General features: G+C 56.8%; 3 protein-coding genes across 5 annotated transcripts in view; 2 read left to right on the forward strand and 1 right to left on the reverse strand.

Moving 5' to 3' along the window:
* The window catches only part of ZSWIM9 (zinc finger SWIM-type containing 9), a 181,946-nt gene that overhangs the window by 143,392 nt on the left and 11,698 nt on the right, over positions 1–26,856 (forward strand). The window lies entirely within an intron of this gene.
* On the forward strand, positions 2,742–6,831 carry EMP3 (epithelial membrane protein 3). Of its 2 annotated transcripts, none has more exons than XM_053905561.1 (5): positions 2,742–3,194; positions 4,039–4,278; positions 4,585–4,687; positions 5,559–5,699; positions 6,548–6,831. In XM_053905561.1, the coding sequence occupies exons 2-5, from the start codon at positions 4,201–4,203 to the stop codon at positions 6,715–6,717; spliced, it is 492 nt and encodes a 163-aa protein (XP_053761536.1). In that variant the 5' UTR covers positions 2,742–3,194; positions 4,039–4,200; the 3' UTR covers positions 6,718–6,831. The 2 variants fall into 2 exon arrangements, with proteins under 2 accessions (XP_053761536.1, XP_053761535.1); XM_053905560.1 differs by having other exon boundaries at positions 2,744–3,194; positions 4,115–4,278.
* Positions 7,710–26,848, reverse strand: TMEM143 (transmembrane protein 143). 2 transcript variants are annotated; one of them, XM_019425819.2, is made up of 8 exons: positions 26,648–26,836; positions 26,058–26,298; positions 24,613–24,717; positions 16,559–16,753; positions 15,568–15,695; positions 14,273–14,552; positions 9,492–9,681; positions 7,710–8,824 (listed from the first exon to the last, which is right to left on the reverse strand). In XM_019425819.2, the coding sequence occupies exons 1-8, from the start codon at positions 26,668–26,670 to the stop codon at positions 8,610–8,612; spliced, it is 1,377 nt and encodes a 458-aa protein (XP_019281364.1). In that variant the 5' UTR covers positions 26,671–26,836; the 3' UTR covers positions 7,710–8,609. The 2 variants fall into 2 exon arrangements, with proteins under 2 accessions (XP_019281364.1, XP_019281365.1); XM_019425820.2 differs by lacking the exon at positions 26,058–26,298 and having other exon boundaries at positions 26,648–26,848.

Here is a 26,856-nt window from a genome sequence, read left to right on the forward strand (position 1 = left end):
TCGGCAGCACATATACTAAAATCGGAAGGGAGAGGCAGAAGCTGAAAGACCCTATGGAGCCAGGACTGGGAGGGAAACGTCTGGAAGGCTTTGGAGCTAGGCCCAGGTCTTTCGGGACGAGGCCCGAGAGATGCGTGTCTTAAGTCAAGACCACGTTGTTTGAAGAGTCATTAGCAGGAAGACGGTGCCGATGCCGGGAGTGGAGAGAGGGAGGAACGTTCACCACCGACGCAGGTCCTTGCAGTGACTCACTACGCATGCGCGGCCAACGGCCTCCAGCGAAGCCGCCAAAAACTTCTTGTGGGTCCGCGCCCTGAGAGGCGGGAGTGGGCGGGGCCTCGGGCTATTCGGGCCACCCCCGCTTTTCCGGCCACGCCCCTCCTGGCCACGCCCCCTTCGCGCTGCAGGCGGGCCGCCCGCGCTGCAGGCTGCTGCCCACGTGGGCCTCCCCGGAGCGGGCGGGTAGTGGGCGCCGCTCCCTGCCGGCTGGGTGTGCCCGAAGCCTGCGGTTTCCTGTGGGAGGAAGCAGCCCGCGGGCGCTCAGCTCAGCTCGAAGCCTTGGAGGCCCAGGACGGGGAGATCCCGTTACCGCCCTGGGGCTCCCTGGTTCTCCCTCTTCCACAGGGTCCTAGCACGAGGGACCTCCTCCACGTTCCCAAGGTCCCCAAGTCTGGCGCTCATTGCACTTCGGGAACTTGATTTCGAGTCCTAGCCTCCTGTTTTCCACCTTGCTCTCTCACAGTTCCATCTCCCTAGCCCCTGGGTTCCAGACTCTTTCCGGGGCCAGTCTGGTTCCCTGTGCCTGCGCTCCATGAAGATCACTTGACCCTCCAGCCTCATTTTTTTTTTTCTCAGTGACCCTGGCCCCCAGTCTGTGTCCTTCTCAAAGACTTAAGTTTGGGACTACTTATTTCCCACCCCCCAGGAACCCTCATTTTGTATTCCCAACTGTTTAGCCTTTGGGGCCCAATGGACCCAAGAATTTTCTCCTTCCCCCCAATCCTAGAGACCCTGAACTAGAGTCCCCCAGTACTACCTCCATTCAGGGTTCCAGTAGTTGGTATAATAATGTGCCCGACAGTCTAAGAAATACCCTATGATGTATTTACTATTATTATCCCTATTTTACAGATAAACAGGCATAGAAAGGTTATTAGTAACTTGTCCTAACTCACAGCTGTTGAGTGTAGCAGTTTGGAACGCTGCCCACTGGCCTCTATAGACTGCCATACTGGTGCCCCAGTTTCTGTGTCTCCTGAGTACCCACCTAAGTCACTGAATTGCCCAGCCCTCACCCCTTCAGGGAGCCGAGATGACCATCCACTCTCCTTCCCCATCAAGATACCCAGCCACCCTATTGGCCAGTTTCCTTCCCTTGTAGGAACCTAGAATTTCAGTTCTCTAACTCAATTCTTTATCAGGACCCCAGACATCTGGTCCCTTATTCTAATTTTTCACTAGCACCCAAACCTTCCAAGAGACCCAGGTATAACTTAATAATAATAACAATAACAATAATAATAATAATAATAATAAGTAGTAGTTAACATTAAGTCCCTGGTGCTGCTCTTCTGTTTAAAACCCTCCAATGGCTTGTCACTGCACTTAGAATAAAAAACAAACTCCTCCCCTAGTTCTTCAAGGGCCCTCTTTGATTTCTCTTCCTACCACTCCCTCCAACTCCCTCTCTTCCAGCCACACTGGCCCTTCTGTCCACTCCCCAGACAACCTGAGCTTGTTCTCCGGAGTCTTGCACTTTCCCCTCCTCCAGCACTGAAATGACTGTCCTGTCCTCAGGTCTCAGCTCAGAGATCACCTCCTCACAGAGGTCTTGCCTGATCACCTTGTTTAAAGTAGGCTCCTCCTACGTGGTCATTATCACCTCCACTCTATTTCCTGAAAAGCACTTAGCACTGGCTGCAATAGATCAGTCTTCATTGATGGGTTTTCTCTTTAAAATCTGCCCCTACAGGGAAGGTAAGCTTCATAACAGCAGGCATTGCCTCTGTTTTCTTTATTCTTACCTCCTGGTTCCTAACAGATGTTCAATAAATGTTTGATGAAGAAAGGAATGAACCTGAACGTGTAGGTGTGTTAGTGTACTGGTATTACCTTATTCATTTGTCTTTTTAAATGTTTACTTATTCATTGTTGAGAGCAGAGCGGGAGATATAGAATCCAAAGCAGGCTCCAGGCTCCTGGCTGTCAGTGCAGAGCCTGACGAGGGGCTCGAACCCATGAACCGTGAGATCGTGACCTGAGCCACCCAGGCGCCCCTACCTTATTCATTTAGAATAAGTATCCAAATTATGACGACCAGTATCTTGTCAGTATTATCAGTATCATTGTACCCATATCACAGATGAGGAAAACGAGGCTCAGAGAGTTTAAATCAAGGGTCAAGGACCCCTAGGCAGGAAATGGTGGCACCCGGATTAAATCCCACCGCCTGCCCCCTTCCAGAGTTCGATGTGTTCCCATTTTCCATCCCGACTCCCACTATCGGGTCAACTCTCCCAGCTCTCAACCAGACCTCCACCTGGTCTGGTCTCCTCCGCCAGACCCCCATTCCTCAGAGTATCCAGTCCTAAGCCCCATCAAGGAAAGCAGACATCCGGGTCCGGGGCAAGACCCAGAGCAGAGGCCTGAGAACCGGGCCCTCCCACTCTTTGATTCTTGCCCCACCCTGGCCCTGCTCGGCTCCCTTGGCTCCAAATTCTCGGCTCAATCCTGGGAGGGAGCCCCAGAAGATGTCTGTCTGGGAGCAGTGGGTGGGGGCCCAGAGAATAAGGAACCCAAGTGCTTAGGCCCTCCCTCTGGCTGCAGACCTCAGCTGGGCTGGGCGCGGCACGGGTGGGTATAAAAGGGTCAGTATATATTGAGAGGAGCGGAGAGAGAAACCAGGAGGGTGAGAAGAGAGCGAAAGAAGGAGGTGTAGACAGTGAGGACTGGAGAGACAGGAGGCAGAAGGAGAGAGAAAAAGGGAGGAAAGGAGGGAGAGAGAAAGAGAGAGTTCCGGATTGAGGGGGAGAAGGGGGGAGAGAGCCAGAGGAGAGAGCGAGGGAGGGAGGAAGGCGGCGGGAGAGGCGAGAGGCGGGGGCCTCGAGAGGGTGGAAGGAGGGAGGAGAAGGGCGGGGCGCGGAGGCCCTAAGCAAAGGACGAGACTCCAACTCTGACTTTTTCTGCCGCTCGCGGTAAGTTTCCAGTCCGTTATTCGGACTGGGATTTCTTTCTTTATTTGGGAGTGCAGCAGTTTGCGAAGAATAACCCCAGGCTGGGAGAGACGCCCCCACTCTCAGATCCCATGGAAATCCTTGTAATTTAAGAAGTGATCTCTTAGCACTTGGGGTGGAGATTCGGGAAGGGGTGGGGCCCTGCAAGGTTTGGGGGTTCTCAGCAGAGCCCTCCACTGGTAAACTTTCTTTAGCTTTTCCCCACGGCCGTCCACTCTCTCCTGAGGACGCTGAGCTCGGGGCTTTGCCCGAGTACACCCCAAGTCTGGGGGACCTCCAGGCACCCCGCCCCCCACCCCGTTCTAGACACTGAAGGGTCCTTGGGAGGCTGGCTCCTTCTTTTCAAGCCTCCCCCCGCCCCAAACCCAGCCTCCTACCCCCAACCTGGATCTTGCCCATTTTCCCCAGAAGATGTTCAGCAGGCACCAGTCTGGCACCGCCAGTCTGGCAGCAGGGTGGGGTGGGGACCTCGTGGGCATAGCCAGGGGCTGGGGTTTCCCTGGTGCTTGGAGGCAGGGGGGGGGGGGATGAGTCACCGGGTGACTCACCGGTCCCCCACCCCCCACACCCCAGGAGAGGAGGGGGGTGAGTCAAGGATGCCTGTCTCTGGGGGAAGCCCCCAGCTTCTGATGAACCTGGGATGGCATGAACTTGAATTTTCATATCCCGGCCCATATGTGCCCAGGGTCAGGACTCTGAGGAGACACTGCTGGTCCAACTCACTCCTGCACCCGAGTCCACCCCTGGCCTGCTTCAACCCCTGGGGGATCCAGGAGTTCAGGCCCCCAGCCTCCTCCCCGCGCAGACTCAAAGGGTCCGGGTTCCCGGCCCCTCTTCTCCATCACGCCCTGGAGTCTGGACTCAGCCCCCTTCTCCACCAGGATCCGAGGGGGCTCAGCCGCCCCTGTCCCAACCTCCTGAAACAGCCATCTCCTGACAACCCCCCATCGCCGGCTTCCACGTAGCCATGTCCCTCCTCCTGCTGGTGGTCTCTGCCCTTCACATCCTCATTCTCATCCTGCTTTTCGTGGCCACTTTGGACAAGGTAAGCCTACTCCAGCAGCGGGCTATCTTCTCCCGAAGGCTCCCGCCACGCCCCTCTTCTGAAGCCACTCTGGCCCCGCCCCTTCTCCCTAGCATCTCTCCTTCTGAGCCCTGCCTCGGATGCGTCTCCCCTGCCCTTTTCTGCCCTGACTGTCCCCCCACCCCCACCCCTTCTTACTAAATCCATGCTTTGCCCCCAGTTCAGCGCCCTCCAGCCCCTCACCCTTTCCCTAACCCTCCCCACAATCTCCCTGACCCTGCACACTTGCCTCTCCTAACCCTGCCCTTGTCTCTTGGTCCATCCCAGTCCTGGTGGACCCTCCCGGGGAAGGAGTCCCTGAATCTCTGGTATGACTGCACATGGAACAATGACAACAAGACGTGGGCCTGCAGCAACGTCAGCGAGAATGGTGAGGGGCATCGGGGACCCGTCTGCCAGGGGAGGGGTAACCCCGGCCTCTTCCCAGAATCAAGAATTAGGAACCCTTCAGAGTTTGAGAGGGCACGTCTGGGCCCCAATGCTCAGTGAGTGGGGCTGATTGTGACCCACTTTTCTGGGTGGCAGGGGGTGATACGCTCATGTTCTAAGGAGGTTCGGCTAAAGGCCCCCCTCCCTTTTGATTCAGAAAGAGTGGAGGCCACATGCTATAGATTTAAGGAATGGAGAGAGAGCTCCCAAGATTCTGAGAAGGGAGAATTATGTTTTTGAAGTTCTAAGGAGAGGAGACTGGGGTTTGGAATGGGTGGCTGGGACCAATTCATCTGAGTTCCAACGAAAGAGTGGGGCTGAATCCTTCCAAGTCCTGAACAAGGCGGCGGGGGGGGGGGGGGGGTGGTGCTGCTCCTGATGTATTTGAGCTAGAAGGGAGTGGCACTGTACCCCTTTAAGTTTCTGGAAGTGAGAGATTAAACGCTTTTCCCCAGAGAGCGAAGCCAGAACTTCTGTTCTCACCGGTGCTCTCCGGTGTTGTCCTGGAGGTAGCCAACGCAACAGGGCAAGAAAAAAGAAATAAAAGGTGTAAAGATGGGAGAGGCAAAAGTTAAAAAAAAAAAAAAAAAAGAGGTCTCTATTCCCAGGGGACGTGTTCATGTAGAAAAGCCTAAAGAATCTTCAAAGCAGCTTTGAGAACTGATAAGGGGACTCAGCAAAGTTCCGGGAATCAAGGTCAATAGAAGTGGCCACCAAACTTGTATGGCCCACAATGGGGCGATGAGCGAGCGGACGGGGCCGGAACCCCGGAACCTACTGTGACTTCCACCCCTCTCTCCTCCTTATTGCAGGCTGGCTGAAGGCGGTCCAGGTCCTCATGGTGCTGTCCCTCATCCTCTGCTGTCTGTCCTTCATCCTGTTCATGTTCCAGCTCTATACCATGCGGCGAGGGGGGCTATTCTACGCCACCGGCCTCTGCCAGCTTTGCACCAGTGAGCACTGCCCCCTGGGGAAGGGGAGGGGAGGGGAGGGGGGGAAGGGGAGGGGAAGGGCACTGTCAGGGTGCTGGGGGCCCTGAGAATGGACATCTGGTCAAAGACAGTGACTATCAACAGCCCAGGGGCCACCTGAAGTGCCTCCGTGGGCTACCTCTCTGCCAGGGAATCAGTAGTTTTCACTGATTCCGTGGTTTGCAGTCTGTGTCTCTGAGTCATGTGGAAACTGACACTTAGAGCTTCAAGGAGCCAGAGCTGGGGAGGGTGGTGTGGGTAAATAATGTAGATCCCAGGAATGGGAGGGCAGAGGCAGTGGCTAAGTAATACTCCAGGAGAGAACTCTGAATCATAATGGTAGTGGTTTTATAACGCACCGTGTATCAGACACTTCAGAAGGGAGTTTATGTGCTTTTCAATTTTCTTGACTTCGGCTGCAAAGAGCTAAGTGATCATAGTCCTCGGCTTCGGGAATCGAACCTTCTTAGGTTCCTACAAAGCCCCTGCCGTCTTAAATCACTATTTGCGTGCTTAGCTCGTAGCAAGGCATAAAAAAACATTCCTTGAAGGGATGGATGGATGGATGGATGGATGGATGGATGGATGGATGGATGGATACTATCGTCCCATTTTATGGATGAGTAAGGGGCACCCAGCTAGACGAACTGAATTGCCCAAAGCCAGTCTGCAGTAGCCTCGTTGCACGGCGCGGAGGCAGCGAACCACAACTCCCAGAAGGCAGCGGTGCTGCGCACGGGCCTTCCCGAGGCTTCTTTGCCCCATGGGTTGCTGGGAAATGCAGTCTTCTTGCGGGTACTGCGTGCCACCCGGTTCCCGTCTCCCCGCAGGCGTGGCCGTGTTTACAGGGGCGCTGATCTACGCCATTCACGCGGAGGAGATCCTGGCGGAGCGCCCGGCGGGGGGCAGCTTCGGCTACTGCTTCGCCCTGGCTTGGGTGGCCTTCCCCCTCGCCCTGGCCAGCGGCGTCATCTACATCCACCTGCGGAAGCGGGAGTGAGGGCCCCGCGTCGCCCTGCAGCCCCCTGCCCGCTCCCGGACCCTCGGTCTCACCCCGAAGCCCCGGCCCCGCCGCGTCCTCCAGAAAATAAAACCAATAAACCCTTTAACCGCCTGCTCTGTCTGCTTCCTTCCTTCCTGCCTCCTCCAGGGACCCAGGTCGCTCACTTCTGGGGTCTCCTAAACCGGGGACGGCCGCTCCAGCAGGCAGCCTTCGGAATGCACAGCTCCGGGCCTCCCTTCTAAAGCAAGACACAGGGGCCCGGTGTCCCAGCCGCCTTTCCCCTTACACAGACCGGGGGCCCTGGGCCCTCCCGTCCCAGGATTCCTCCTGAGTCTAGACTTCTAGGCACTTGTGGGGAAGAACCAAGACTGTGGGTTTCCTGTCCTCTTTCCTTGTACAAGGGTGTCTTTCTCTCAACCGGGCAGGATGTGTGTTGTTCTAGATTGTTGGTCTCGGCCCCCACCGCCCCCACCGAAGACACTTTTCTATTTCCTTCTTGGAACTCAGTCTCCTTCTCTCATTAGGACAACCCCTCTTCTTTCCCCTCCCACATCCAATTCTGCCTCTGACCCATATGACACCTTAGTAAAAATGAGCTGCCACCCACCCCCCCCCCCCACCTTCTCCAGGCTTACTCAGCCCATTAGGAGGCATGTGGGGGGGTGGAGGGATGGCTGGATTTTACCTCCACCGGTGCCCTGGCTTGTGTGCCTTTTGCAGTGAACAACTTGCACAACGGCACATGGCTGTCCTATCTCCCTTGCTCATAAGACCCAGTCTTTCGGGGAGCCAGGTTTTCTCTCAGATCCTCTTCCGTTACCACAGGCAGTCTCCTTCACCAACTGCGAACCCAGTCTCTCCCTAGGGTGACAGCTTTTTCTGCCTAGGACCCACCCAAATGCAGTTTTCCCCAAGACCCAGTCTCTTCCTTCAAGGATTCTGATGCTTTCCTTCTCTCCAACCCCTGCAGCTACCCCCACTCATCCAGATTCATTGCACACGATTTATTCCTTTGGGAGAGAGGACGAGGGCGAAATTGATAGACCAATAAATATTGCACAGGCCACTGGTGGAAGAAAGATCCAGACCGAGGTAGTTTCTGCAGAAAGGGTGAGGGGCCCGGGCAGGAAAGGCACCTGAGGTTGTTGGGGCCCGAGTTGGAAATGCGTCTTGGAGGGAGGGTAGTCGCTGCTTCCTCCTGACCCGCGGTTTTCTGCCTGACACAAGGCTCGCAACCCCTTCAGCCTGGACAAGCTGATCAGCAGCTGACCAGATAGCCTGCCTTTATCAGCAGCGTCAATTCATGGAAAGATCAGGTTTCCTTTTAGAAATGTTGCCTGGTTTCTTCTACGCAGCGCCAACTGGCAGCCCAGGGTTGCTGGTGCCCGGCAGCTGTCGTTGGCAGTTTGCCAGAAGAGCAGGGCTGAGCGGCTCCCGTTGGCTGTGGGCTGGGGCCCCGCCTCGGCGAGCAAGTTGGGCAGTTAGCCCGGAGCGGGCTGAAAAGACAATGATCTCTGGCCTCGGGAAGATACAGTCTAACAACTGTGCCCAGTGGTTTGTAGCACTGAGCAGCTCTGATTGGCTGACACTCCCCCTCGGCCGAACCCCGTTTGGATGTTTACGGCGGGGGTGGGACTAAGCGATGGAACCGCCGCAGAAGCCAAAAAGCTTAGATTGGCTGCGCTGGGGCGGGGGCTTGCCTAGCAACCCTAGGCTGCCTCAATTGCCGGCTTTGTTTGAGGATACGGAGTAACGAAAGCGATTGCTTGTGGGTAAGTGGAAGTTGGGGACGGGCAAAGCACAAGTGGCTGTGATTGACAGCTCAGCGTGGAGGAGGCGGGGCTTAGTTCCTAACCAGGTGGCTGGGCGAGGCTGGGCAGTGGTTTCGCTCAGGGCTTGTCACTACTGGGTGCGGACCGCGGGGACTCGGAAATGACTGCAGGCAACGCGTCTAGTTTGGGGAAACCCGGGGGCGGGTACATCCCGAGGCTGGGGGTCAGGGCTTGCAGGTGGGCCAGGGCCCGAGTTCCGTTGAAGGCCACGTCACAGCCCGACTGGGCCAGAAGCCAGTTCTCTACCTCGGACTGGAGCCACAGGGAGGTCTCTGCAGGGGGAGAAGCAGGTGTTGTGAGGAGGTGACTGGGGCCTGGAAGGACCCGGAAGGGACAGCAGGGAGGGCGCAGGACAAGGAATACAAGGGGTCCGGGTTTGGGAGCAGCCTAGAGGTCCGCTTGAGGCTAGGAAGGGTCCGACTCTGGGGCTCTCGTCTAGGGACAAGTCAGGGCCTCTTGTTCAGGGAAGGGTGGAGGTTCCTGTCAACCTGGGGCTCCCAGGGGGAGGGGGCAAGAGCCTCTTTTGGAAGGAGCGCTGGGCAAGGTGGGAGCAAAGGAGGGCGTGCCACAACAGGAGACTGATGACCCGAGACCCTAATCCAGGAGGAGGTCAGGATAGGGAAGTCGGTCACCCCAGGGAGGGACCAGATCCATCAAGATCGGAAGCTGGGTTCAGGGGTTCCCATCGGCATGCTGAGCGCCGAGGTCACCTGGGATGTTATAGGTCAGACTCGCCCGTAGGAACCGGGAGTACTGGGCCTGCGCGGTGAGGGGGGGGGGGGGGGGGTGGTGTCCTCAATGGGGTGGGGCCAGTTGGCAATGGGGGGCGGAGTCTTGACCCTGTTAGGGTATGAATGGTGTTCGTCTCAGGTGGGGCCACGTCAGTTCTGGGCCGCGAGGGGCTGCGGGCGGGGGCGGGGCCCCGGGGCCAAGTCCTACCTTCCGGCGCGCCGCGGGCGGTCCGGGGCAGCCGGGCCAGGAAGCTGTGCGCCAGCAGGGCCTCCTTGGCGTGCTCCTCCTGCGCGCGCAGGGCCAGGGCGCTGAGCAGCTCCGAGTTGTTCGAGGTGCTGCGGTAGTAGAGCATGTGCGCCAACTCCAGCGCCTGCGCGCTGCGCCGCTGTCCGAACATCTGCGGGCGGGACAGCGCCCCGCGGGCTCAGCGGCGCGACGGGGTGGGAGGGGGCAGGGCCGCCCGGGGCCCCACGCCCCCCCACCCCGACACCCACCCCACCCCCAGCCACTCAACGCTGGCATGGTCCTTTCCGCGGGCTCCCGGGCCCTCCCCGGACCTCTTCGGGTTCAGGTCCCCGGGGCTGGTGCCCGGGTATTTGTATTTTTCACACACACACACACACACACACACACACACACACACACTCGCTCCCGCCCCACTGACCCCGAGGCCACCGACAGCTTTTAGCCACCGCTTCACTGGTCTGCTTAGCTGAGCCACATAGTAATGGATTTGCTCAAGGGTTTCCAGACCATTTGAGCTGCAGCCTTGGAACTTTCTGCTACAGTGATTTTTTTTTTTTTTTTTAAGTCCTTATCTTTTTAGACACACACTAAAGTATTTCCAGAGGGCATGTCTAGGATTTGCTTCCGAATAACCCAGTGGTGGGAGGGCAGGGGGCGTGTAGGTGGACCCGGATGGACTGTTTGATAATTAGAGACTCGGGGATGCCCAGGAGCTCATCAAGTGCTTTTAATCCCACAGTTGTTTGAACTTTTTCCATAGTAAGAAGAAGCGTTTACATATGAAATTGTCAAGAGAAGTGCTAACAGAAAACGAATACTCCAAACCTCCTTGAGGGAAAGAAGTCTGGGGCCTCCTTCTCCACACTTTGCCCCCTCCTCTCCCGGACCCCGATGCCCATGCTTGGTGTCCCCCAAGGAAGGAAATGAGAGCCCACCAGTGCCCTCTGGGGCGCACGCTAGAATCCTCCACTCAGATACTTCCATCCAGCCACAAAATGAGTTCAACACTGCTGGATCTCATAGCCTGGCAGGCTGGGGCCAACTGTGAGCCCTTGGCCAAAACCTAAATCCTCGGGGAACACTATCAGTGAGCTCGGCTAGATGGCAGGAAAGGGTCAGAGAGTCAACAAGAGGTTTAAGAGGCTCTTGGCACGAAGCCAGGCCCACAACGGCCAGGGCGTTTCAACATCAGCTACTATGGAATATTCGTCCACGCTCCAGGCTGGCTGCTGTCTTTTATTTTTTTATATTTTTATTTTAAGAAAATTTTAAATTATGTTTATTTATTTTGAGAGAGACAGAGTGTGAGTCGGGGGACGGGTAGAGAGAGAGGGAGACACAGAATCTGAAGCAGGCTCCAGGCTCCGAGCCGTCAGCACAGAACCCGACGCAGGGCTCGAACCCGCGAACCATGAGATCACGACGTAAGCTGAAGTTGGACGTTTAACTGACGGAGCCACCCAGGCGCCCCAGGCTTCCATCTTTTAAATGCACGGGCTGTCTGCCCATCTTGCGCGGAGAGCTAAGGTGAAATGCCTCTGAAGGCAGCCTAGCCGTGGAAATCACTCAGATCACTGCCAGGGACCGATGACACGGTTGTGCGCGACCGTGCCCCCTCTTCTTACGAGCCCAGCCCGGCACGGGGTGCGTCCCTGCGTTGGAACGAATCGCCATCGCTTCGGTTGAAGGCGAGGTGTAAGAAGGGCGCGTGTTAGGGACGGTCTGGGATGAAATACACGTTGGGTTTTGTGTCTGCTTCGGCCAAGCTCATGGAGCTGAAGTCTCTTACGTTAAGTGAGCAGGTCACGCCACATTCCGTGGCACGCAGATGAGGCCGGGCCTCTCGCTGAGGACACACCGGCTGCCACCTGGGTGTTCCCTTCAACAACCAAAACGCCGGCTGCCGGCGCCTCCCCTCAGCCCACCTCCTGGCCTGCCGGTTCCCCCTCTCTGCGCCGTCCCCTCCTCTCCCAGCCGCCTGGTGCATGGCCTCCTCCCGCCGGCCTCTGCCCCTTCCGGTCTGTCTCTGCACAGCCCCAGAACGGACCCCGCTCCCCCCTTGCTCACAGCCCTGCCGTGGCTCCCCAGCGCCCTCAGAGAGCCCGAGCTCCCTGGCCAAGGCCCTGTGTGGCCCGGCCCCTGAAGGTTTCTCCCGCTGGCCTCCTGCTCCTCCTCTCTGAAGGCAGCCCGTGCCGATGAGCCAATTTAACCCCTGAACAGTATCCCGAGCTGCCCTCTCTCTCAGGCCTCTGGGGCCTCAGAACAAGCCAAGTCACCCCTGGGCTGCTCTTAGAAAACACTCACTGCCTCAATCCTCGAGGCTCAGTCCTCAAGGACGCCGCGTCCCCCAGATGGGCAGCTGTGTCATCGGGCTCCTGCGACCTCCACGTGTCTCCCTCCAGGGAGAGATCTCTGGGCTGCTTGCTTCTCAACAAGCCCGGGCCTGCTCTGTGCTGGGCTGAGGGGGCCCACGCTGAACCAGGGCCAGCTCCGGGGACCTCGGGGATGGGCTGGAGGGGACCGACGGGGAGTCTGGGAAGGCCTGGGCTGGGGCCAGGACAGAGGGAACGAGACGGGGCACAATATCGGGGCGGGAAGGACAGACTAGGGGGTAGGGCGAGGGCAGCCTCAGGGGTCTAGCGGTGACAGGGGGCACAGGGCCCTCTGCAGACAGAGAACCAGGACGAGGAGCAGGTGTGTGGGGAGCCGCCGGCGGAGGGGAGGGCAAAGGGGGCCCGGAGCTGGCGGCCCCAGGCTGGGCGCGGAGCATCCGATCCGGGAGACGGTAGAAAGCTGTCGGCGGAAACGCCAGAAGTGGGTGAGCTCCTTGAGGGGGGGAAAGAAAGAGGGACGTGCCTATCGCGGCAAAATCACCTGAGACCGGCCCCTTAGACAGGGGCTCGGGATGAAGGGGGGTTGGGGAGGAAGGATCCTGAGCTCAGTGGGATGTGGGGCGTGTGGGAAGGGCTCGGGCGTGTCCAGGGGGCGGGTGGGGTGGGGGGCTGGAGACTGGGAGAGACGCCTGCACCAGAGACAGATATCTGGGAGCCACCGACACACAGGAGGGAACAAGTGTGCACGGGGAGGGGCGGCGGGAAGGAGGCTGGGAGGGCTCACGGTCAAGGGTTGGAGGCTCCGCGCAGAGCGTGGGAAAACATTTAACGGATGCGTCACATTAACTAGTGAACCGGGTTTGGAACTGGGCCCGTCAGAGGGGCGCCCGGGGGGGCTTAGTCCGCTAAGCGTCTGACTCTTGATTTCGGCTCACGTTTTCGTGAGTTCGAGCCCCGCGTCAGGCTCTGTGCTCAGATCCCTACCTGGGATTCTGTCTCTCCTCTGTCCCCCCTCTCCCCCACCGCTATGCTCGTTCTCTCTCTCTCTCTCTCAAAATAGATAAATAAACTTGAACAAATAAAATAAAATAAATAAATAGGGGCCTCTGAGGCGGGACGGATGGTCTCCCTGGGGCTGGGACTCTGGGTGCCCCCCCAGACGACTTGACACCCTTCCCAGCCTCCCTGCTCTTGGTCTCATAGCCCCACCCCCTCCACGGAGGCTGCAGGCTCCCTCGGGGCCTGCAATTCTTCCATAGCAGCTGCTGCCCAGTGGCTAAACCCCAGGGTCCCTATTCTGGCATTCAAGGCCCTTGCCACTCTCTAGGGCCTCACTTCTCCACCCTGGCCCCCAGACTCCAGCCCTGCAAGATCCCCCCCCCCAAGGCTGTGCCTGCCCAGCCCCTTTCTCCACCGGGTTCACTCCTCCCCTTTCAAACGGGAGGCTGACTGACGTCAGTCCAGGTCATGATCTCATGCTTCGTGAGTTCGAGCCCCACCCTGCGCTCACTGCTGTCAGCGAGGAGCCCGCTTTGGATCCTCTGTCCCTCTCTCTCTCTGCCCTGCACACACACTCTCTCTCTCTCTCAAAAATAAATAAACATTAAAAAAAAAAAAAAAAGCTTCCTTTAGATCCTGCCTGACCCCTGGTCCTCAGCAGCTACCCCCACCCCCAGCCCTTCACCCTCTCAGCCAGCACAGCCTGGGTATTATCTGCGGGATTTATTATCATTGTCCTAAGAGCCTGCTGGGATGGCTGTAAACAGCTTGAAAACCAATGAACCAGCGAGTGAATGATCAAGCACAATGCACTCCACACATCAGTCCACACTCCTGGGGCCGGTGCCAACCCTGGGGAGAATTGGTAAAAGGCAGCCCCTCTCCCCCGGCCGGCTCAGCCTCAAGACAGCACACAGGGCACAAGTTAGGTTTCAGCCCCACCCCACCCCCCTCAGCTCTGAATCCTTGGATGGTGAACAACCTGTGCAACTGTATCAGGCGGCCCTGCATTCACATGTAGCAGAATCAGGAAGGGAGTGTGTTAAAAATATAGTTTCCCGGGCCCCAGGCCCAGTTTCCCGTTGAGTCCGTTCGGGCTGGAGCTCAGGGAGGCCCGATAAAACATGCTCGCCTGGTGATAACGACGCCCCGGCCAGGATGAGGAAGGAAGGAAGGAAGGAAGGAAGGAAGGAAGGAAGGAAGGAAGGAAGGAAGGAAGGAAGGAAGGAAAGAAAGAAAGAAAAAGAAAGAAAGGAGGCGGGAGGGAAAGGAAGAATGACTGAGGGAAGGAGGGAAGGCATGAAGCAGATTAACGCCGGAAATAAACCAAAATAGAGGGTGGCCTGACCTTGGGGCCCAACGAACGCGCAGAGGCAGGGGCCCAAGAAGCGTGGCGGGCAGTCCCCTTACCTTGGAGGCCCGCAGGCCCATGAAGGCGGCAAAGAGCAACAGCAGCAGGGAGGTGGCCATCTTGAGGTCCGAGAGCACCACCATGCCCACGTTGACAAAGAACACCACGCCCGAGACGAAGAGCGTGACGTTGAGCAGCGCACGCTGCAGGGTGGGCGTGCGCACCTTCAGCTCGGGCAGCAGCTGCTCCAGACCCTCCAGCGGCGTGTCCTTGAAGCTCTTCAGCACCAGGTGCCCCCGCTTCGTTCGGGCCGCTAGCACCACCCGCTTGAAGTACCTCCTGACGGACCAAGACAGAAGGGGCGAGGTGGTCAGGACCGCCCCGGGGAGCCCCCCTCCAGCCCCTCGGGGGCGCCCTCTCTAGCTCGGCAGTAGCGCGGGCATTTTTCAAGGCTGCTACCCCAAGGTGGTGGGAGGGGGGTCAGAACTGCGCCAAGGGTCCAACCACCGGGCGTCAGCTGAACAATGCAATCCCCAGTTGTTGCACACAACCGTGGCTTCCGGTTCCCGGGGCTCCCTTCTCATTTACCGAATGAGAGCCGAATAGACTGTCTTTTCTTTAGTTCTGGGTTTTGTGTGTGTGTGTTTTATTTATTTATTTTATTTTATTTTTTTCAAATTCAAATGCTACTTGTAACTTAGAGTGCCCGCTAGGTGCCAGGGAGTGCTACGAAGCTCTGGAGAGGCAATCGCCGCCTTGCTGGAGCTTATAATCCAGCGCGAGAGACAGACAATTAAACACACAGCCTGCGAAGTATAAATATCTCCTTGGAATAGATTCCTGGAAACGGAATTGCCGCTTTAGGGGCGTGAGGGCTTTTTGTCTTTGGCGGTGTTTTTTTGTTTTGTTTTGTTTTGCTTTGCTTTGCTTTTTTGGATTCGTGACCATATCTGGTAAACTGATTTCCAGAAAGATCGGGTAATTTATAGGCCCGGGAGAAGATCTGGCTCTCCTGACCCTACTCTGTATGTGAAGGGCCTCCGTTCAAAATAGGAGGCTCATCGGAGTCCTGGTGGCGCCATTTTTTCAGAACGTGGCCTTCCTTTGCTTGAGGCTCCGCTTTCCTCATTTGGAAAATGGGGACAAGTGTCGCTCCCCTTCCTCTTCCCCGGGGAATGCTAGTTTCTTATTTTCCCCCTGGGAAGGAAAGGCGGCATTTGGATGATCTCCCCGCCCCCTTTCTCGACTTCCCACCCAGGGCCCAGACACCCAAATGCAGACACTGACCTGCAGTCCCCTCTCGACTCTAACCTCGCTCCCTCTCGCTGCAGCTGGGGAACAAGGGCCGCCTCACCTCTCTGCGGGGGGCGACCTGATGAAGCCACGTTTGGAGCCCACGCTGGACTTACGGGGGATCTGCCCGACTCGCTGGCCCAGCGCCCAGAACTGCATGTAGATATACTGATCCAAATTTACTGTCACCTGACAAGGGGGACAAAGGAAGCAGAGGCGGATGAGCGTGGTCTGCGGTGAGAGCACAGGTTACTGGAATTAGATGCCCCTTCTCCCAGTGATGTCCACCCTCCTCCCAGGCTCATCATCACCCGGCGTTTAGGCAGGGTGGCCCTGTACGGTTGCTCGTGTTGTATACTGCGCAAGGGCATACTCTCTCAGGTGGCACCATTTACCTCACAGTCATTTTTACTGCCATGTTTCTGAGACTCTAAGATGCCACTGATTGTAAGATACGACATGTGACATTGTGTAAGCTTAAGGTACACGACACTTGTTACACATGTGACATTGTGTAAGCTTAAGGTACATTGTACTTTGATGCCTTTCTCTATTGTAATATATTGGATCCTCGATTACCTTATGAAGCAATTGAAAGAGAAAATATATCGCCCATTAACACTAGGCCACACCACCACTTAGAAGTTATATTCCAATTTCAGGGACAATAGAATGTGACTTCAGTAAAAAGTATGTCTTAACATCGTTAAAATGGGGGAGTTTGGAAGATGACAGTACTTTTATTATCTTTTTTTTTTTTTTTTTTTTTTTTTTACTTTAAGGATGAGCATTTCGTATTACTTATTGCCACAGTTTTCTGGCAGATGGCGAGAAAGCCTCCAGTCCTAAGAAGGTCCGTTTCTTACGTTTCCTTTTTCCAACAGATGGCAGTGGACCGACTGGGAAAGAGGTGCCCTAGTCTAATTCACCGAGAACGCTGCATGGGCTCACGCCCTGCGTTCAGGACAACTCCCAGCAGCCTCTGCCTCCCAAAGGCTCATCCCTGCCCCCAGGTCTTCCGGTGTTTTGGTCCTCCTCTGGAAGACAGGCACCTGGACCTCATCCTGAGGGTGGTGGACCACCAGAGCGTAGGCCAGAGCGTCCTCAGACAGCGGGGAGAAATTGGCCTGGGCCAGCAGGGGCTCCAGAGCCTGGAGCACCTCCTGTTCGTTGGACAGACGCTGTGGGTCCGTAAGCGAAGGCTGGTCGAGGGTCTCCCTGTCGGGGTTGATGGGGTCATACAAGGCCTGAGGAGAGAGTCAGAGAGAAGAGAGATGGGCTAGGGCGCGCCATGAGGGATTGCTCCCGGCCCCATCCCTCAGATGACGGGGGACCCCAGGGCTTGTGCCGGGCCCTCTTCCCTTTTCTCTCTCTGAGCGCACCCTAAATAGCCTCGTTATTCCCGTGCCTTTAAACACCACTCTGGGCGTCTCTATGTATCTCGCAGCTCCAGCCCGGACCCGTCCTCCAGGTTCTGGACCTAATATCCAGTTCCGGGGCCTGAGCGTCTGTCCTGTCCCTCCTCCCCCAGTAACAGACGGGAAGGTGGACGCAGGGATGCACAGAGAGAATACGTTTCCCGGTTTCCTCTCCCAAACCTACTCACCCCCACCTCCAGTCAGCCTTGGCCTCTACCCTGAGCGTCAGACTCTCATATTCAAAGATCTCTGACATCTCCCGTTGGAAACGCCACCTTGCATCTAACACGGCCCAAGGAGAATGCTTCGTTCCTTCCTCTCCCTCCCCCCAGCCTTCTCCCTTCAGGAAAGGACACTGCCTGATTCATTCGGATGCTCTGATCAGACACCTCGGAGGCATCCTTCATTCCTTTCTTGTGGTCGCCCCCTTGTCCAGACCTTTTGCAAGTTCACTGGCTAGACCGCCGAGGCGTCCTCGAATCCATCGTCCCCCCCCCCCCCACCCCCATCTCCAGTACCCCCTTCTCGTCCCGGCTACCTGTCCTCTGCCCCAAACAACTGCATTGGGCTTCTTCTCTCGCCACTCTTTTAAATTTTTTAACGTTTTTATTTATTTTGAGAGACAGAGCGAGGGGGGGGGGGGAGGAACAGAGAGAGAGGGAGACACGGGAGCCGAAGCAGTGGCTCCAGGCTCTGAGCCGTCAGCACAGAGCCCGACGCGGGGCTCGAACCCACAAACCATGAGACCATGACCTGAGCCGAAGTCAGATGCTCAACCGACTGAGCCACCCAGGCGCCCCTTCTCTCGCCTCTCCTACCCCGTGCTCCACGAAACTGTCGCACCAAGAGCTTATTTATTATTTAGGCTATAAACGGATCCCACACCCTCTCCCCGCGGTGGCTTCCCCCCTGCCCTTGGAATAAATACCAGAATCGTTCCACCGCCTCCAAGGCCCCTGGCAAACTGGCCTCCACCCTGCCCACCTCATCTTATGCACCCATCCCTCCCTACCCACCTTGCAAAAACTTGTGGACTGAATGGATGGACGGATGGACGGATGGATGGATGAACAAATGAATGAGTGAGTGAGCGAACTGCTGGGTGCCTAGCCTATTTGCCGGTTTCAGGAAGACACGTGACTCACGCCAGACTATGCGGCACAGGGGACTCAACTGGTCCATAAATCGAGCCCAACTCTCCGTGTCTCCCAGGAGAGGTAGCCTTAAGGAACCACTTGTCCGGGCCAAGTGCAGGGTTGAATGAGTGGAAGGGAAGAGGGTCTACCAGCGGCAGGAACGGCCTGGGCAGAGGTCCGGAGGTGGGAAGGCCCACGACCTTGGAGGCGACGGAGCAGGAAACAACCTGGCAGCCGAGCCTAGCAAACCCCCTTTGGAACGAACTCCCAGGGCCGGGGCGGGCCGCCAGTGGGGCGGGACTGCAGCCCAAAGCCCCCCCCCCCCCCGTCTGTGCCGGAAGTCCCGGAAGTCCCTCCTGTTCTCAGACTCAGAGAGTGACCTTGAGAAATTTCACTTCCGGGATAGAGCTGGGGTTTGACAGGGAGGGAAGCTCAGAGCTGGAGGAGAGAGAGAGAAATCGGTATTCGGCAAGCATCCGCCGCGCGCTAGATTCTCCGCTGGGCACCTGACATCCACGCAGGGCTTCCGGCCAGAAACCTGGAGGCCGCAGGTGACCCCCCCCCCCCCCCCCCCGGCTCCTCCCCTCCCCCACACGTTGAACCCTGCTGATTCTCCCTCCGAAACAGGCCCCCTTTGCCCACCGGCCCCACCCCGTCCACACCACCAACTCCTCTTCCTACCTGGATGAGTCCAGCGGCCTTCTCGGTGGCCTCCCCAAAGCCCCTCGCCCCACCCTCAACCACCTGTCCTGTCTACACGGCAGCCAAGATTCCATCGAACCACGAGAACAACAGTAATAAATGATAACGCGCGGTTATATAGCGTTTGCCGTGTGTCGGGCACCGTTTGAAGCAGGTTGTGCACGCGTTATGCACATAAGGTGATGATGGCCCCTGTGGTTATCCTCGTTTAGAGATGTGGGAAATGAGGCACAGAGAGGTTAAGGAACTGCCTGAGGTCACACAGCCAGGAAGTGGCATATCAGGAATTGCACATGTAACCATGTCAGTCTCCTGCAAAACTCATTCCGAGGCTCCCACTGCCCTCAGGAAGTAGGACCGTGCTCTGGACCGTGTCCTTCCCGCAAGGCCTCCCAGGACCTGACACCACGGTCCCCCTTGGTGGCTCACAATGGTTTTAGTTCCTCCAGGCACAGGGATGTTGCACATGCTGTTAAGAGACTCTCCCTGCCCCCCACTCCCCTCCTCCTTGCCTTTCCGCGACTGAAGTCCCACTCTTCTATGGTATTCCAGCTCCCTTCTCGCCCTCAAAAAGCCCCCCTCCATTCCTTAGGCTGAGCAGAGCCGCCTTGCGTGGTTGGGCAGATTGTACACTGCACAAATGTGCCAGTCTAACATAAGCACCGTTGTAGATGCTGTCGACCCATACATTTATCGGAACAGTCGCCCTTTCAGATGGAAATAAAGGGTCTAGAGCAGCACATTCCAAAAGAACTGCCTCCAAGGATAGAAACACCTAGATCTGCACCATCCAATACCTCACCACTGGTCACCGGTGGCTCCGGAACACTTGAAACATGGCGAACACAACTGAAATTTCGGACGGAATTTCTAAATTTTATTTCATTCCAGCGCCCTCACATTTAAACAGCCACATGGGGCTAGCAGCTGCCAATGTCGCGTGCACAGCACCAGGCGACGGAAAGGGGTGCGTTTTCTGATACGCACACAGACTCTGGTTCAGAAACCAAGGTCAAGCTTCCTTACGCGCTGACACGAACTGCACCCTGGGAGTTCACTGTGTGGCTGTATCTGTTCGTCAGGGGAGGGTGTCTGACTCACAGCTGTCCCTGCCACCCAAGTTCAGCTCTCTGAGGGCAGGGTACGGGCCCGAGTCTGCTGCTCAGGTGGGTCCTGAGCGCCAGACTTACATGCCAAGAGCCTACTCGACGCGTGGCCACAGACGGGCGTCTCGACACCTCCACGCGGGCATCCGACGGGCATCCTCTCAAAGGCACTACGTCCCAAACTGGGGTCCTGAGACCCCTCCCCAGACCTGTTCCTTCTGCCACATTACCCAGCTTAGAAGCGTCCAAGCCCATCCTCCCAGGTGCCCACCCTGAACCCATCGGCAAATCCCTGATGGACCCCCATTCAAAACGGATCCGGAATCCAACCACTTCTTCCCACCACCCCTCCTCCTCCACGCGCAAGTCTGAGCCCCCCCTTGCACTTGCCCTGCTCCCATCCTCCAGCCCCAACCCAGTCTGTTCCCCGGGAAGCTGCCGGAGGGCGCCCGTCGTCGTAATAGAAGGCAGCTCACATCCCGCTGCTTAGAGCCCTCTGGTGGCTTCCACATCACTTAGAGTCCAAGCAAAGTCCTCACTGTGTCCCACAAGGCTCTGGGCCCTCATCTCCAGCCCTCTCCCCTGTGCTCACTCAGCTCTAGCCCCACCAGCCTCCTTGCTATCCCTCCTATACACCATGCACAGCCCTGCCTCAGGGCCTTTGCACTTACTGTTCCCACAGATCTCCTCATGGCTCTCCCTCTTGCCTCCTTCTGGTCTCTGCTCAAATGTCGCCGCCTCAGTGAGGCCTCCCCTGACTATCTCCCTAAAATTGCAAAACATTCCTGTTGTCTAATTTCTTCTTAATTAGGGTTACCAGATTTAGCCAAAAAAATTCAATACAGTATACCAGGTGAGATTTGATTTCCAGATCAACAACTAATAAGTATTCAGCCTCAGTATGTCCCGTGCAATATTTGAGGACTGCGTTACATAGGACATGATTATACTAAAAAAAAAAAATTATTCCCAGCTTATCTGAAATTCAAATTTAACGAGGTGGAGAGGGTTGAATGGTGTCCCCTCAGAACCTCAGGATCTGACTTCATTTGGAAATAGGGTCTTTGCAGGTCTAAGGAGTACGAATCCCAGGACCCTGGGATTCGGGTGGGCCCTGTATCCAGTGGCGGTGGCCTTTATAGGAGACAGAGAAGGGCACGCAGGGCCACAGAGAAGAAGGTGATGTGAAGACGGAGACAGAGATTGGACGGTCGTGGCTACGAGCCAAGGAAGGCTGACAATGGCAGTCACTGTCCTCCAGGACCGCGCACGGGGTGGTTCCCCGCTCAGAGCCTCCGGGAGAAACCCACCCCGCCCACACTTTGATTTTGGACTTCTGGCCTCCCGAACTCCCGAGAGAACAAATTTCTGTGGTTCTCAGCCACCCGCTTTACGGTGATTTGTGATGGCAGCAGCTGGAAACAAATAAACTGGGTGCCCTCTGCTTGATCTGGCAACTTCCTCCTCAGTACTTGGCGCCTCGTCACACATTTCGCTTCCTTACCGTCTTTTTTTTTTTTTTTTTTTTAACTCTTTTAAGTGAACTCTACCCCGACATGGGGCTCGAACTCACGCCCCCAAGATCAAGAGTTGAATATGCTCTACCGACCCGGCCAGCCAGGCGCCCCTGCGTCTTCGCGGTCTTGAAGATCTGGGTCCTTCCCTAGAACATGATCTTGTGAGGCAGAGACGCCCATCGGTCAGGCTCACCACTACGTCCTGGGGCCTGGAACCATCTGGAGGACACAGTAGGTGCTCAAGAAATATCTGCGGTGCACTCACGGATGAATGAATGAGGGAAAGGAGGAACAGACGGAGGTCACCTGCCAAGGTCACCCACACAGGTAGTGAACAATGAAGCTAGCTGTTCTTTTCCTGCCCCAGGCCGCTTCCTCGAGGGACTCAGGTCACCAGCAAAGGGTCACTCATGTGTCCCACCTGTCTCTATAGCTCTTCCCTTCTCCTCCTAGCATCTCAGCTTAGAATCTCCTACCTCAGTGGAAATATGCATCTCTGCTGTATACGTTTTCTATGTTTCCATATGTTTTTTAAATTCTTAAAAATGTTTAAGTTTATTTATTTATTTTTGAGAGACACAGAGAGAGAGAGAGAGAGACAGACAGAAAGAGCACAAGCATGAACGGGGATGGGAGAGAGAGAAAGGGAGAGAGAGAGACTCCCAAGCACGCCCCACCCTGTCAGCACGGAGCCCAATGAGGGGCTTGAACCCACAGACTGTGAGATCATGACCCGAGCGGAGATCAAAAGCCGGACGCTTAGCTGACTGAGCCGCCCATCGCCCCATGTGTTCCTGTATATTTAAATGTTCACATAATAAAATGCTTTTGGGGGCACCTGGGTGGCTCAGTCGGTGAGTGCCCGACTTGGGCTCAGGGCATGATCTCACAGTTCGTGAGTTCAAGCCCCACATCGGGCTCTCTGCTGTCAGCGCAGAGCCCGCTTCGGATCCTCTGTCCCCCTCTCTCTCTGCCCCTCCCCTGCTTGCACTCTCTCAAAAAATAAATAAAAAACATTTTTTTAAATCATAAAATGAATGAATGAATGAATGAATGAAGAAAGAAAGAAAATGATCTTTTTCAGCAACGTTTTTGAAAAACCCTGCCTCCTGGGGTCCCCGGGCTAGGGCTCAGAAGCAGCTGGACATGGGGGCAAATCATAGCTCAGCCAGGCCCTCTCCGTGCCTCGGTTTCCGCCTCTGCAAATGGGGCTCCGAGCGGCTCCCCCTCGATTCCACAGGGAGGAGCCGACGAGCGCGACCCAGAGTGAGCTCAGCAATAAGGGGCCGATGTCACTGCTACTCAAAGCAGAGAGGGGCCGTGCCCGAGGGCAGCGGCAGGGAGCAGTGAGGGGCTGGCTGAGCAGGCCTGGGGTGTCCAAACCCCGCACCTTCCAAAGGACCGGCCGTCGACTGGGCTCTTGGGATAACTTCCAGGCCCTTGGAAATGTTCTGCCCGATCGGAGGGTCTTGCTCGGACGCACTCGAACGGGTGGCTCAGTCGGGTACTCGTCGGACTCTCGATTTTGGCTCATGATCTCGGGGTGCGTGAGATCGAGCCTCACGTGGAACTCTGCGCTGAAAGCCTGTGCCCTGCTTAGGATTCTTTCTCTTCCCCTTTCCCTGCCCCGTAGCTAGTCTATGCTAACAATGTGGTTTATGGCGGGGCCTCGGGCCATGAAGTAGCAGTTCGACCTCTGGAGGGGCTGGTGACTGAGTAGCTCAGGTCAGCTACGCAGGCGCTGACAGACCCCCTCCCCCCACCCCCTGCCCCGTAAAATCCTGGACACCAGTTGGGGCACCTGGCTGCCTCAGTGGGCGGGGCATGTGACCCTTGATCTCCGGCTTGTGAGTTGGAGCCTCCCGTTAGGGGTAGAGATTCCTCGAAAATGAGATCTTTCGGGGACGCCTGAGTGGCCCAGTCAAACATCCGACCCTTGATTTCAGCTCAGGTCATGATCTCATGGTTGTGAGATCGAGCCCCGAATCTCTGCGAAGCTCTGCACTGACAGTGTGGAGCCCGCTTGGGATTCTCTCTCTCTCTCTCTCTCTCTGGCTGCCCCTCCACTGCCCCCACCCCCCACCCCGGCCCCATCGCCTTTTCCCTTTCGCTCGTTTTGTTTTGTTCGCCCTCCTTTCGTTGCAATAAACCACGAATGTGAGCACAAGGGCTTTTCTGAGCTCTGGGAGTCCCTCACAGAAGATCCCTGAAGCTGATCACTGTCTCCAGGACCCCCCACGCGGCCGGCATCCCGGGACGGGGAAGGAAGGGGACCGGAGCATGTGGCTTCCTGACATCCCTCCCTCCAGGGGTTCCGCTTCTCTCTCCGGCTGGCTCTTTGGCCGCCCCCCTCCCGGGGTCTCGTTCCCCATTCTGATCTCAAGGCTGGGCGGATCCCAGGCTAAGCGAACCCCCTTGGTGGTCTTGTCTAGTACCATCTAAGTGCTCCCAGGGATGCTTCCCGGCCCAGCCCCCTCCCCCGACCCCCAGAGCCCACATCCGGGTCCATCGCTCTACCAGGCTGGCTTGGAAGCATCTAAGATTTCTAAGACCGAGCCCTCGTCTTCCCCACAGACCTGCCTCCCGCCCCCGCCCCGTCTTCCGCGGCTCGGTAAATGGCAGCTCCGTTCTTTCAGAGGAATTGGAGGCACCCCCTGACTTTCTCCTTCCCCCACCCCCATCGCCCGCCCGCACAGCCCAGACCACTTTTCCCCGCGTCCACCGCTATTACTCTTGCTGGGGTGGCCATTATCCCTCAGCTGGACAAACATAATAGACTCTGAATAGATCTCCCTGCGTCTGACAGGCTGTTCCAGAAGGCGCCCGCTAACACCTAAATCAGCACATGTCCCTCCTCTGCTCAGTAGCCCTCCCAGCTAACTTAGAAATCAAGGCGAAGTCCCCCCCACTACCCACAAGGCCAGGCACAGTTTGCCCCCGATGCCTCTCTGCCTTCATCTACGGCACAGTAGCCCCCTTGGGTTCTTCCAACACCCGCACCCCAGGGCCTTTGCACTTGCTTCCCCCCCCTCCCCCCCCGCTTGGAATGTGCCCACCCCCACCCCCACCCCCGCCCGGGCCACCAGACACCCATCAGGCTCTCTCCCTGTCTTCACGCGGGTCTTCACTCAACCATCACTGCTCAGAGCATAGCCAGGTTGTGTACCGGATGAATGGGTTAGGGCACAGGCACCCCAAGGCCAAGGTGGGCGGGGCCACGTCCTCACCTGCAGCCGGGCCAGGATGTGGTGGTAGTGGAACAAGGTGCAGAAGTCCACGTGCGCGGCAAACAACTCCAAGGCTGCCTTGTCCGCGGGGCTGGAGTGGAATTCCTGTAACCCCAGGAAACAAAACTCCTCTGTAGGCCTCCTTCCCCTTCCTCACGGGGAGGATTTCTTTCTCTGGCAGCTCTGGGCTTTCTAAAATTTTGTTTTGGGGGCGCCTAGGTGGCTCAGTGGCTCAAGCGTCAGACTTTGGCTCAGGTCATGATCTCCTGGTTCAGGTCCTGATCTCCCGGTTCGTGGGTTCGAGCCCCACGTCGGGCTCTGTGCTGACAGCTCGGAGCCTGGAGCCTGTTTCGGATTCTGTGTCTCCCTCTCTCTGACCCTCCCCCGTTCATGCTCTGTCTCTCCCTGTCTCAAAAATAAATAAAACGTTAAAAAAAAAAAAAAAGAAGAAGAAGAAGCCGAGACTCCCAGCCAGGCCTGTCTGACTCCAGAACACACATATTTAACTCTTTCTTTGTGCTTCCTACCTCCATGACCTAGGTGAACGCCTTTACCTTTCTAGGCCTGTTCCCTTATCAGCAACTGAGGATCACACCCACTTTGTCGGAGATCGATGGTGACAATCTAATGCCATTGTGTGTCCATATACATGCGTGTGTGTCTACGTATGTCTGATTTACGTGTGTGCTTGTGGGTCGAGTCTGGCACAGGCCTTAGTACAGACAGGTGTTCAATCAATAATTTTAAAATGAATGAATGATAACCCTCAATCATGACAAGTAGGATGATGACAGTGGGGCAGGAGCTTAGCTCTGGAGCCGGACCAGGACTCTCAGTGGAGTAGGTGACTAATGCCTCACCATAGACCACAGTCCCTGCCCTGCTCTGGTCAGGCCACTTCGGTGCAAACCTGGGCCACAACGACACAGCCTTGAGTCGGTTACTTTCCTTCCCCTGCTTCAGTTAGCTCATTTGTACAATGGGGATGATGGAAGTGTCTCTCTTACTGGGTTGTTCTGATGATCCAACAATGCATGGAAAATGCTTAGCACAGTGCCAAACAGTAAGAGCTCAAACAGTGTGATAATAATTATGATTAAAGCTTCATAAGTATAGTGATTATTATTAGGTAGCAGTAAGAGTACTGGTGAGGATGATTATCATACCCATTTTGCAGAGGTAAAAACCATGCCCCAGAGAAGGCTTGTTCAAGCAAGACCCCAGAACAAGCTGGAGTCCGGAATCTCAACTACATCCGCGGCTCACAGAGCCCCCCCACCCCCGCCGCATTCCAACGCCACGCCCACCTGGGCAGCGCAAAGGGAACGGGAACTACAACTCCCAGGAGGCGCCAGGAGAGCCCTCTGCGGCACGTAGGGCTGTGCCGCCGCGATGCCTGCCGGGAGTCATAGTCCCCGGGCTCTTGGACCCGGGACGGGCGGTACCTGTATCAGGAGGCGGAGCAGTTGCTCCTTGGAGAACGGGATGAACCGCTCGCGGTACTGCTGGGCCCAGTCGCGGGGCTCCGTGGGGTTCCACATCTTGCGGTACTCCCCCATCTTGGCCGCTAGCGACGACAGGGCCCGGGGGGGCCCGAGAAGCGTGGGCAACAGGGACCATACTCGGACCCTGGATCCCCAGACCCCCCGGGTCACCAGCAGCATAGCCAGACCCTTTCCCTGGAGCCTAAACAAGGGAAATGGGCAGGGGTCAAAGGTCATCTACAGGAAAAGCGCCCTCTCCACCTCCAGGGACCGTCCATACCCCAGGCAGGGCACAGAGCCCATCTGCCAGTCTTGTGGCCCGTCTTGCCTGTGCCCTCCCACACTGCTCATTTGGTCTGCGCCCCAGGCAGGAGTCGGGAGATTTTGAGTCCTGGGCGTTTTTCGGGCCCAGAGGCCCTTTAGTTGTATAACGGGTTTCTGCGGGGTCTAAGCAACAGGTGGATCTTAGGAGCATAGGAGAGGCTCGGAAAGGCTACATAGGGGCTGCAGGGCGGCCCTCCCCCGGCCATGCAGTCCGCCGTCTCCCTCACCTTAGCCAACGCTCGACTGTCATTGAGCCTCCTGCGCATGCGTACGAAGGTGTCCTGGGTCCCCAAGGTTCGGCTTCAGCCTGCAGTAAGACGCATGCGCAAAGCCTGGGTCACGGCGCGCTGTCCATCTTCCCTCCGAGGCCCTGTCTCAACCGCGCGTGCGCCATCTGCCCGCCTTTCTTCTCTCGCCTTGTTTGAGCGCGGCGCAC

The sequence above is a fragment of the Panthera pardus genome, unplaced genomic scaffold (assembly GCF_024362965.1).
Source record: "Panthera pardus isolate Hobbes unplaced genomic scaffold, ASM2436296v1 HiC_scaffold_18, whole genome shotgun sequence".
Lineage (NCBI taxonomy): Eukaryota > Metazoa > Chordata > Mammalia > Carnivora > Felidae > Panthera > Panthera pardus.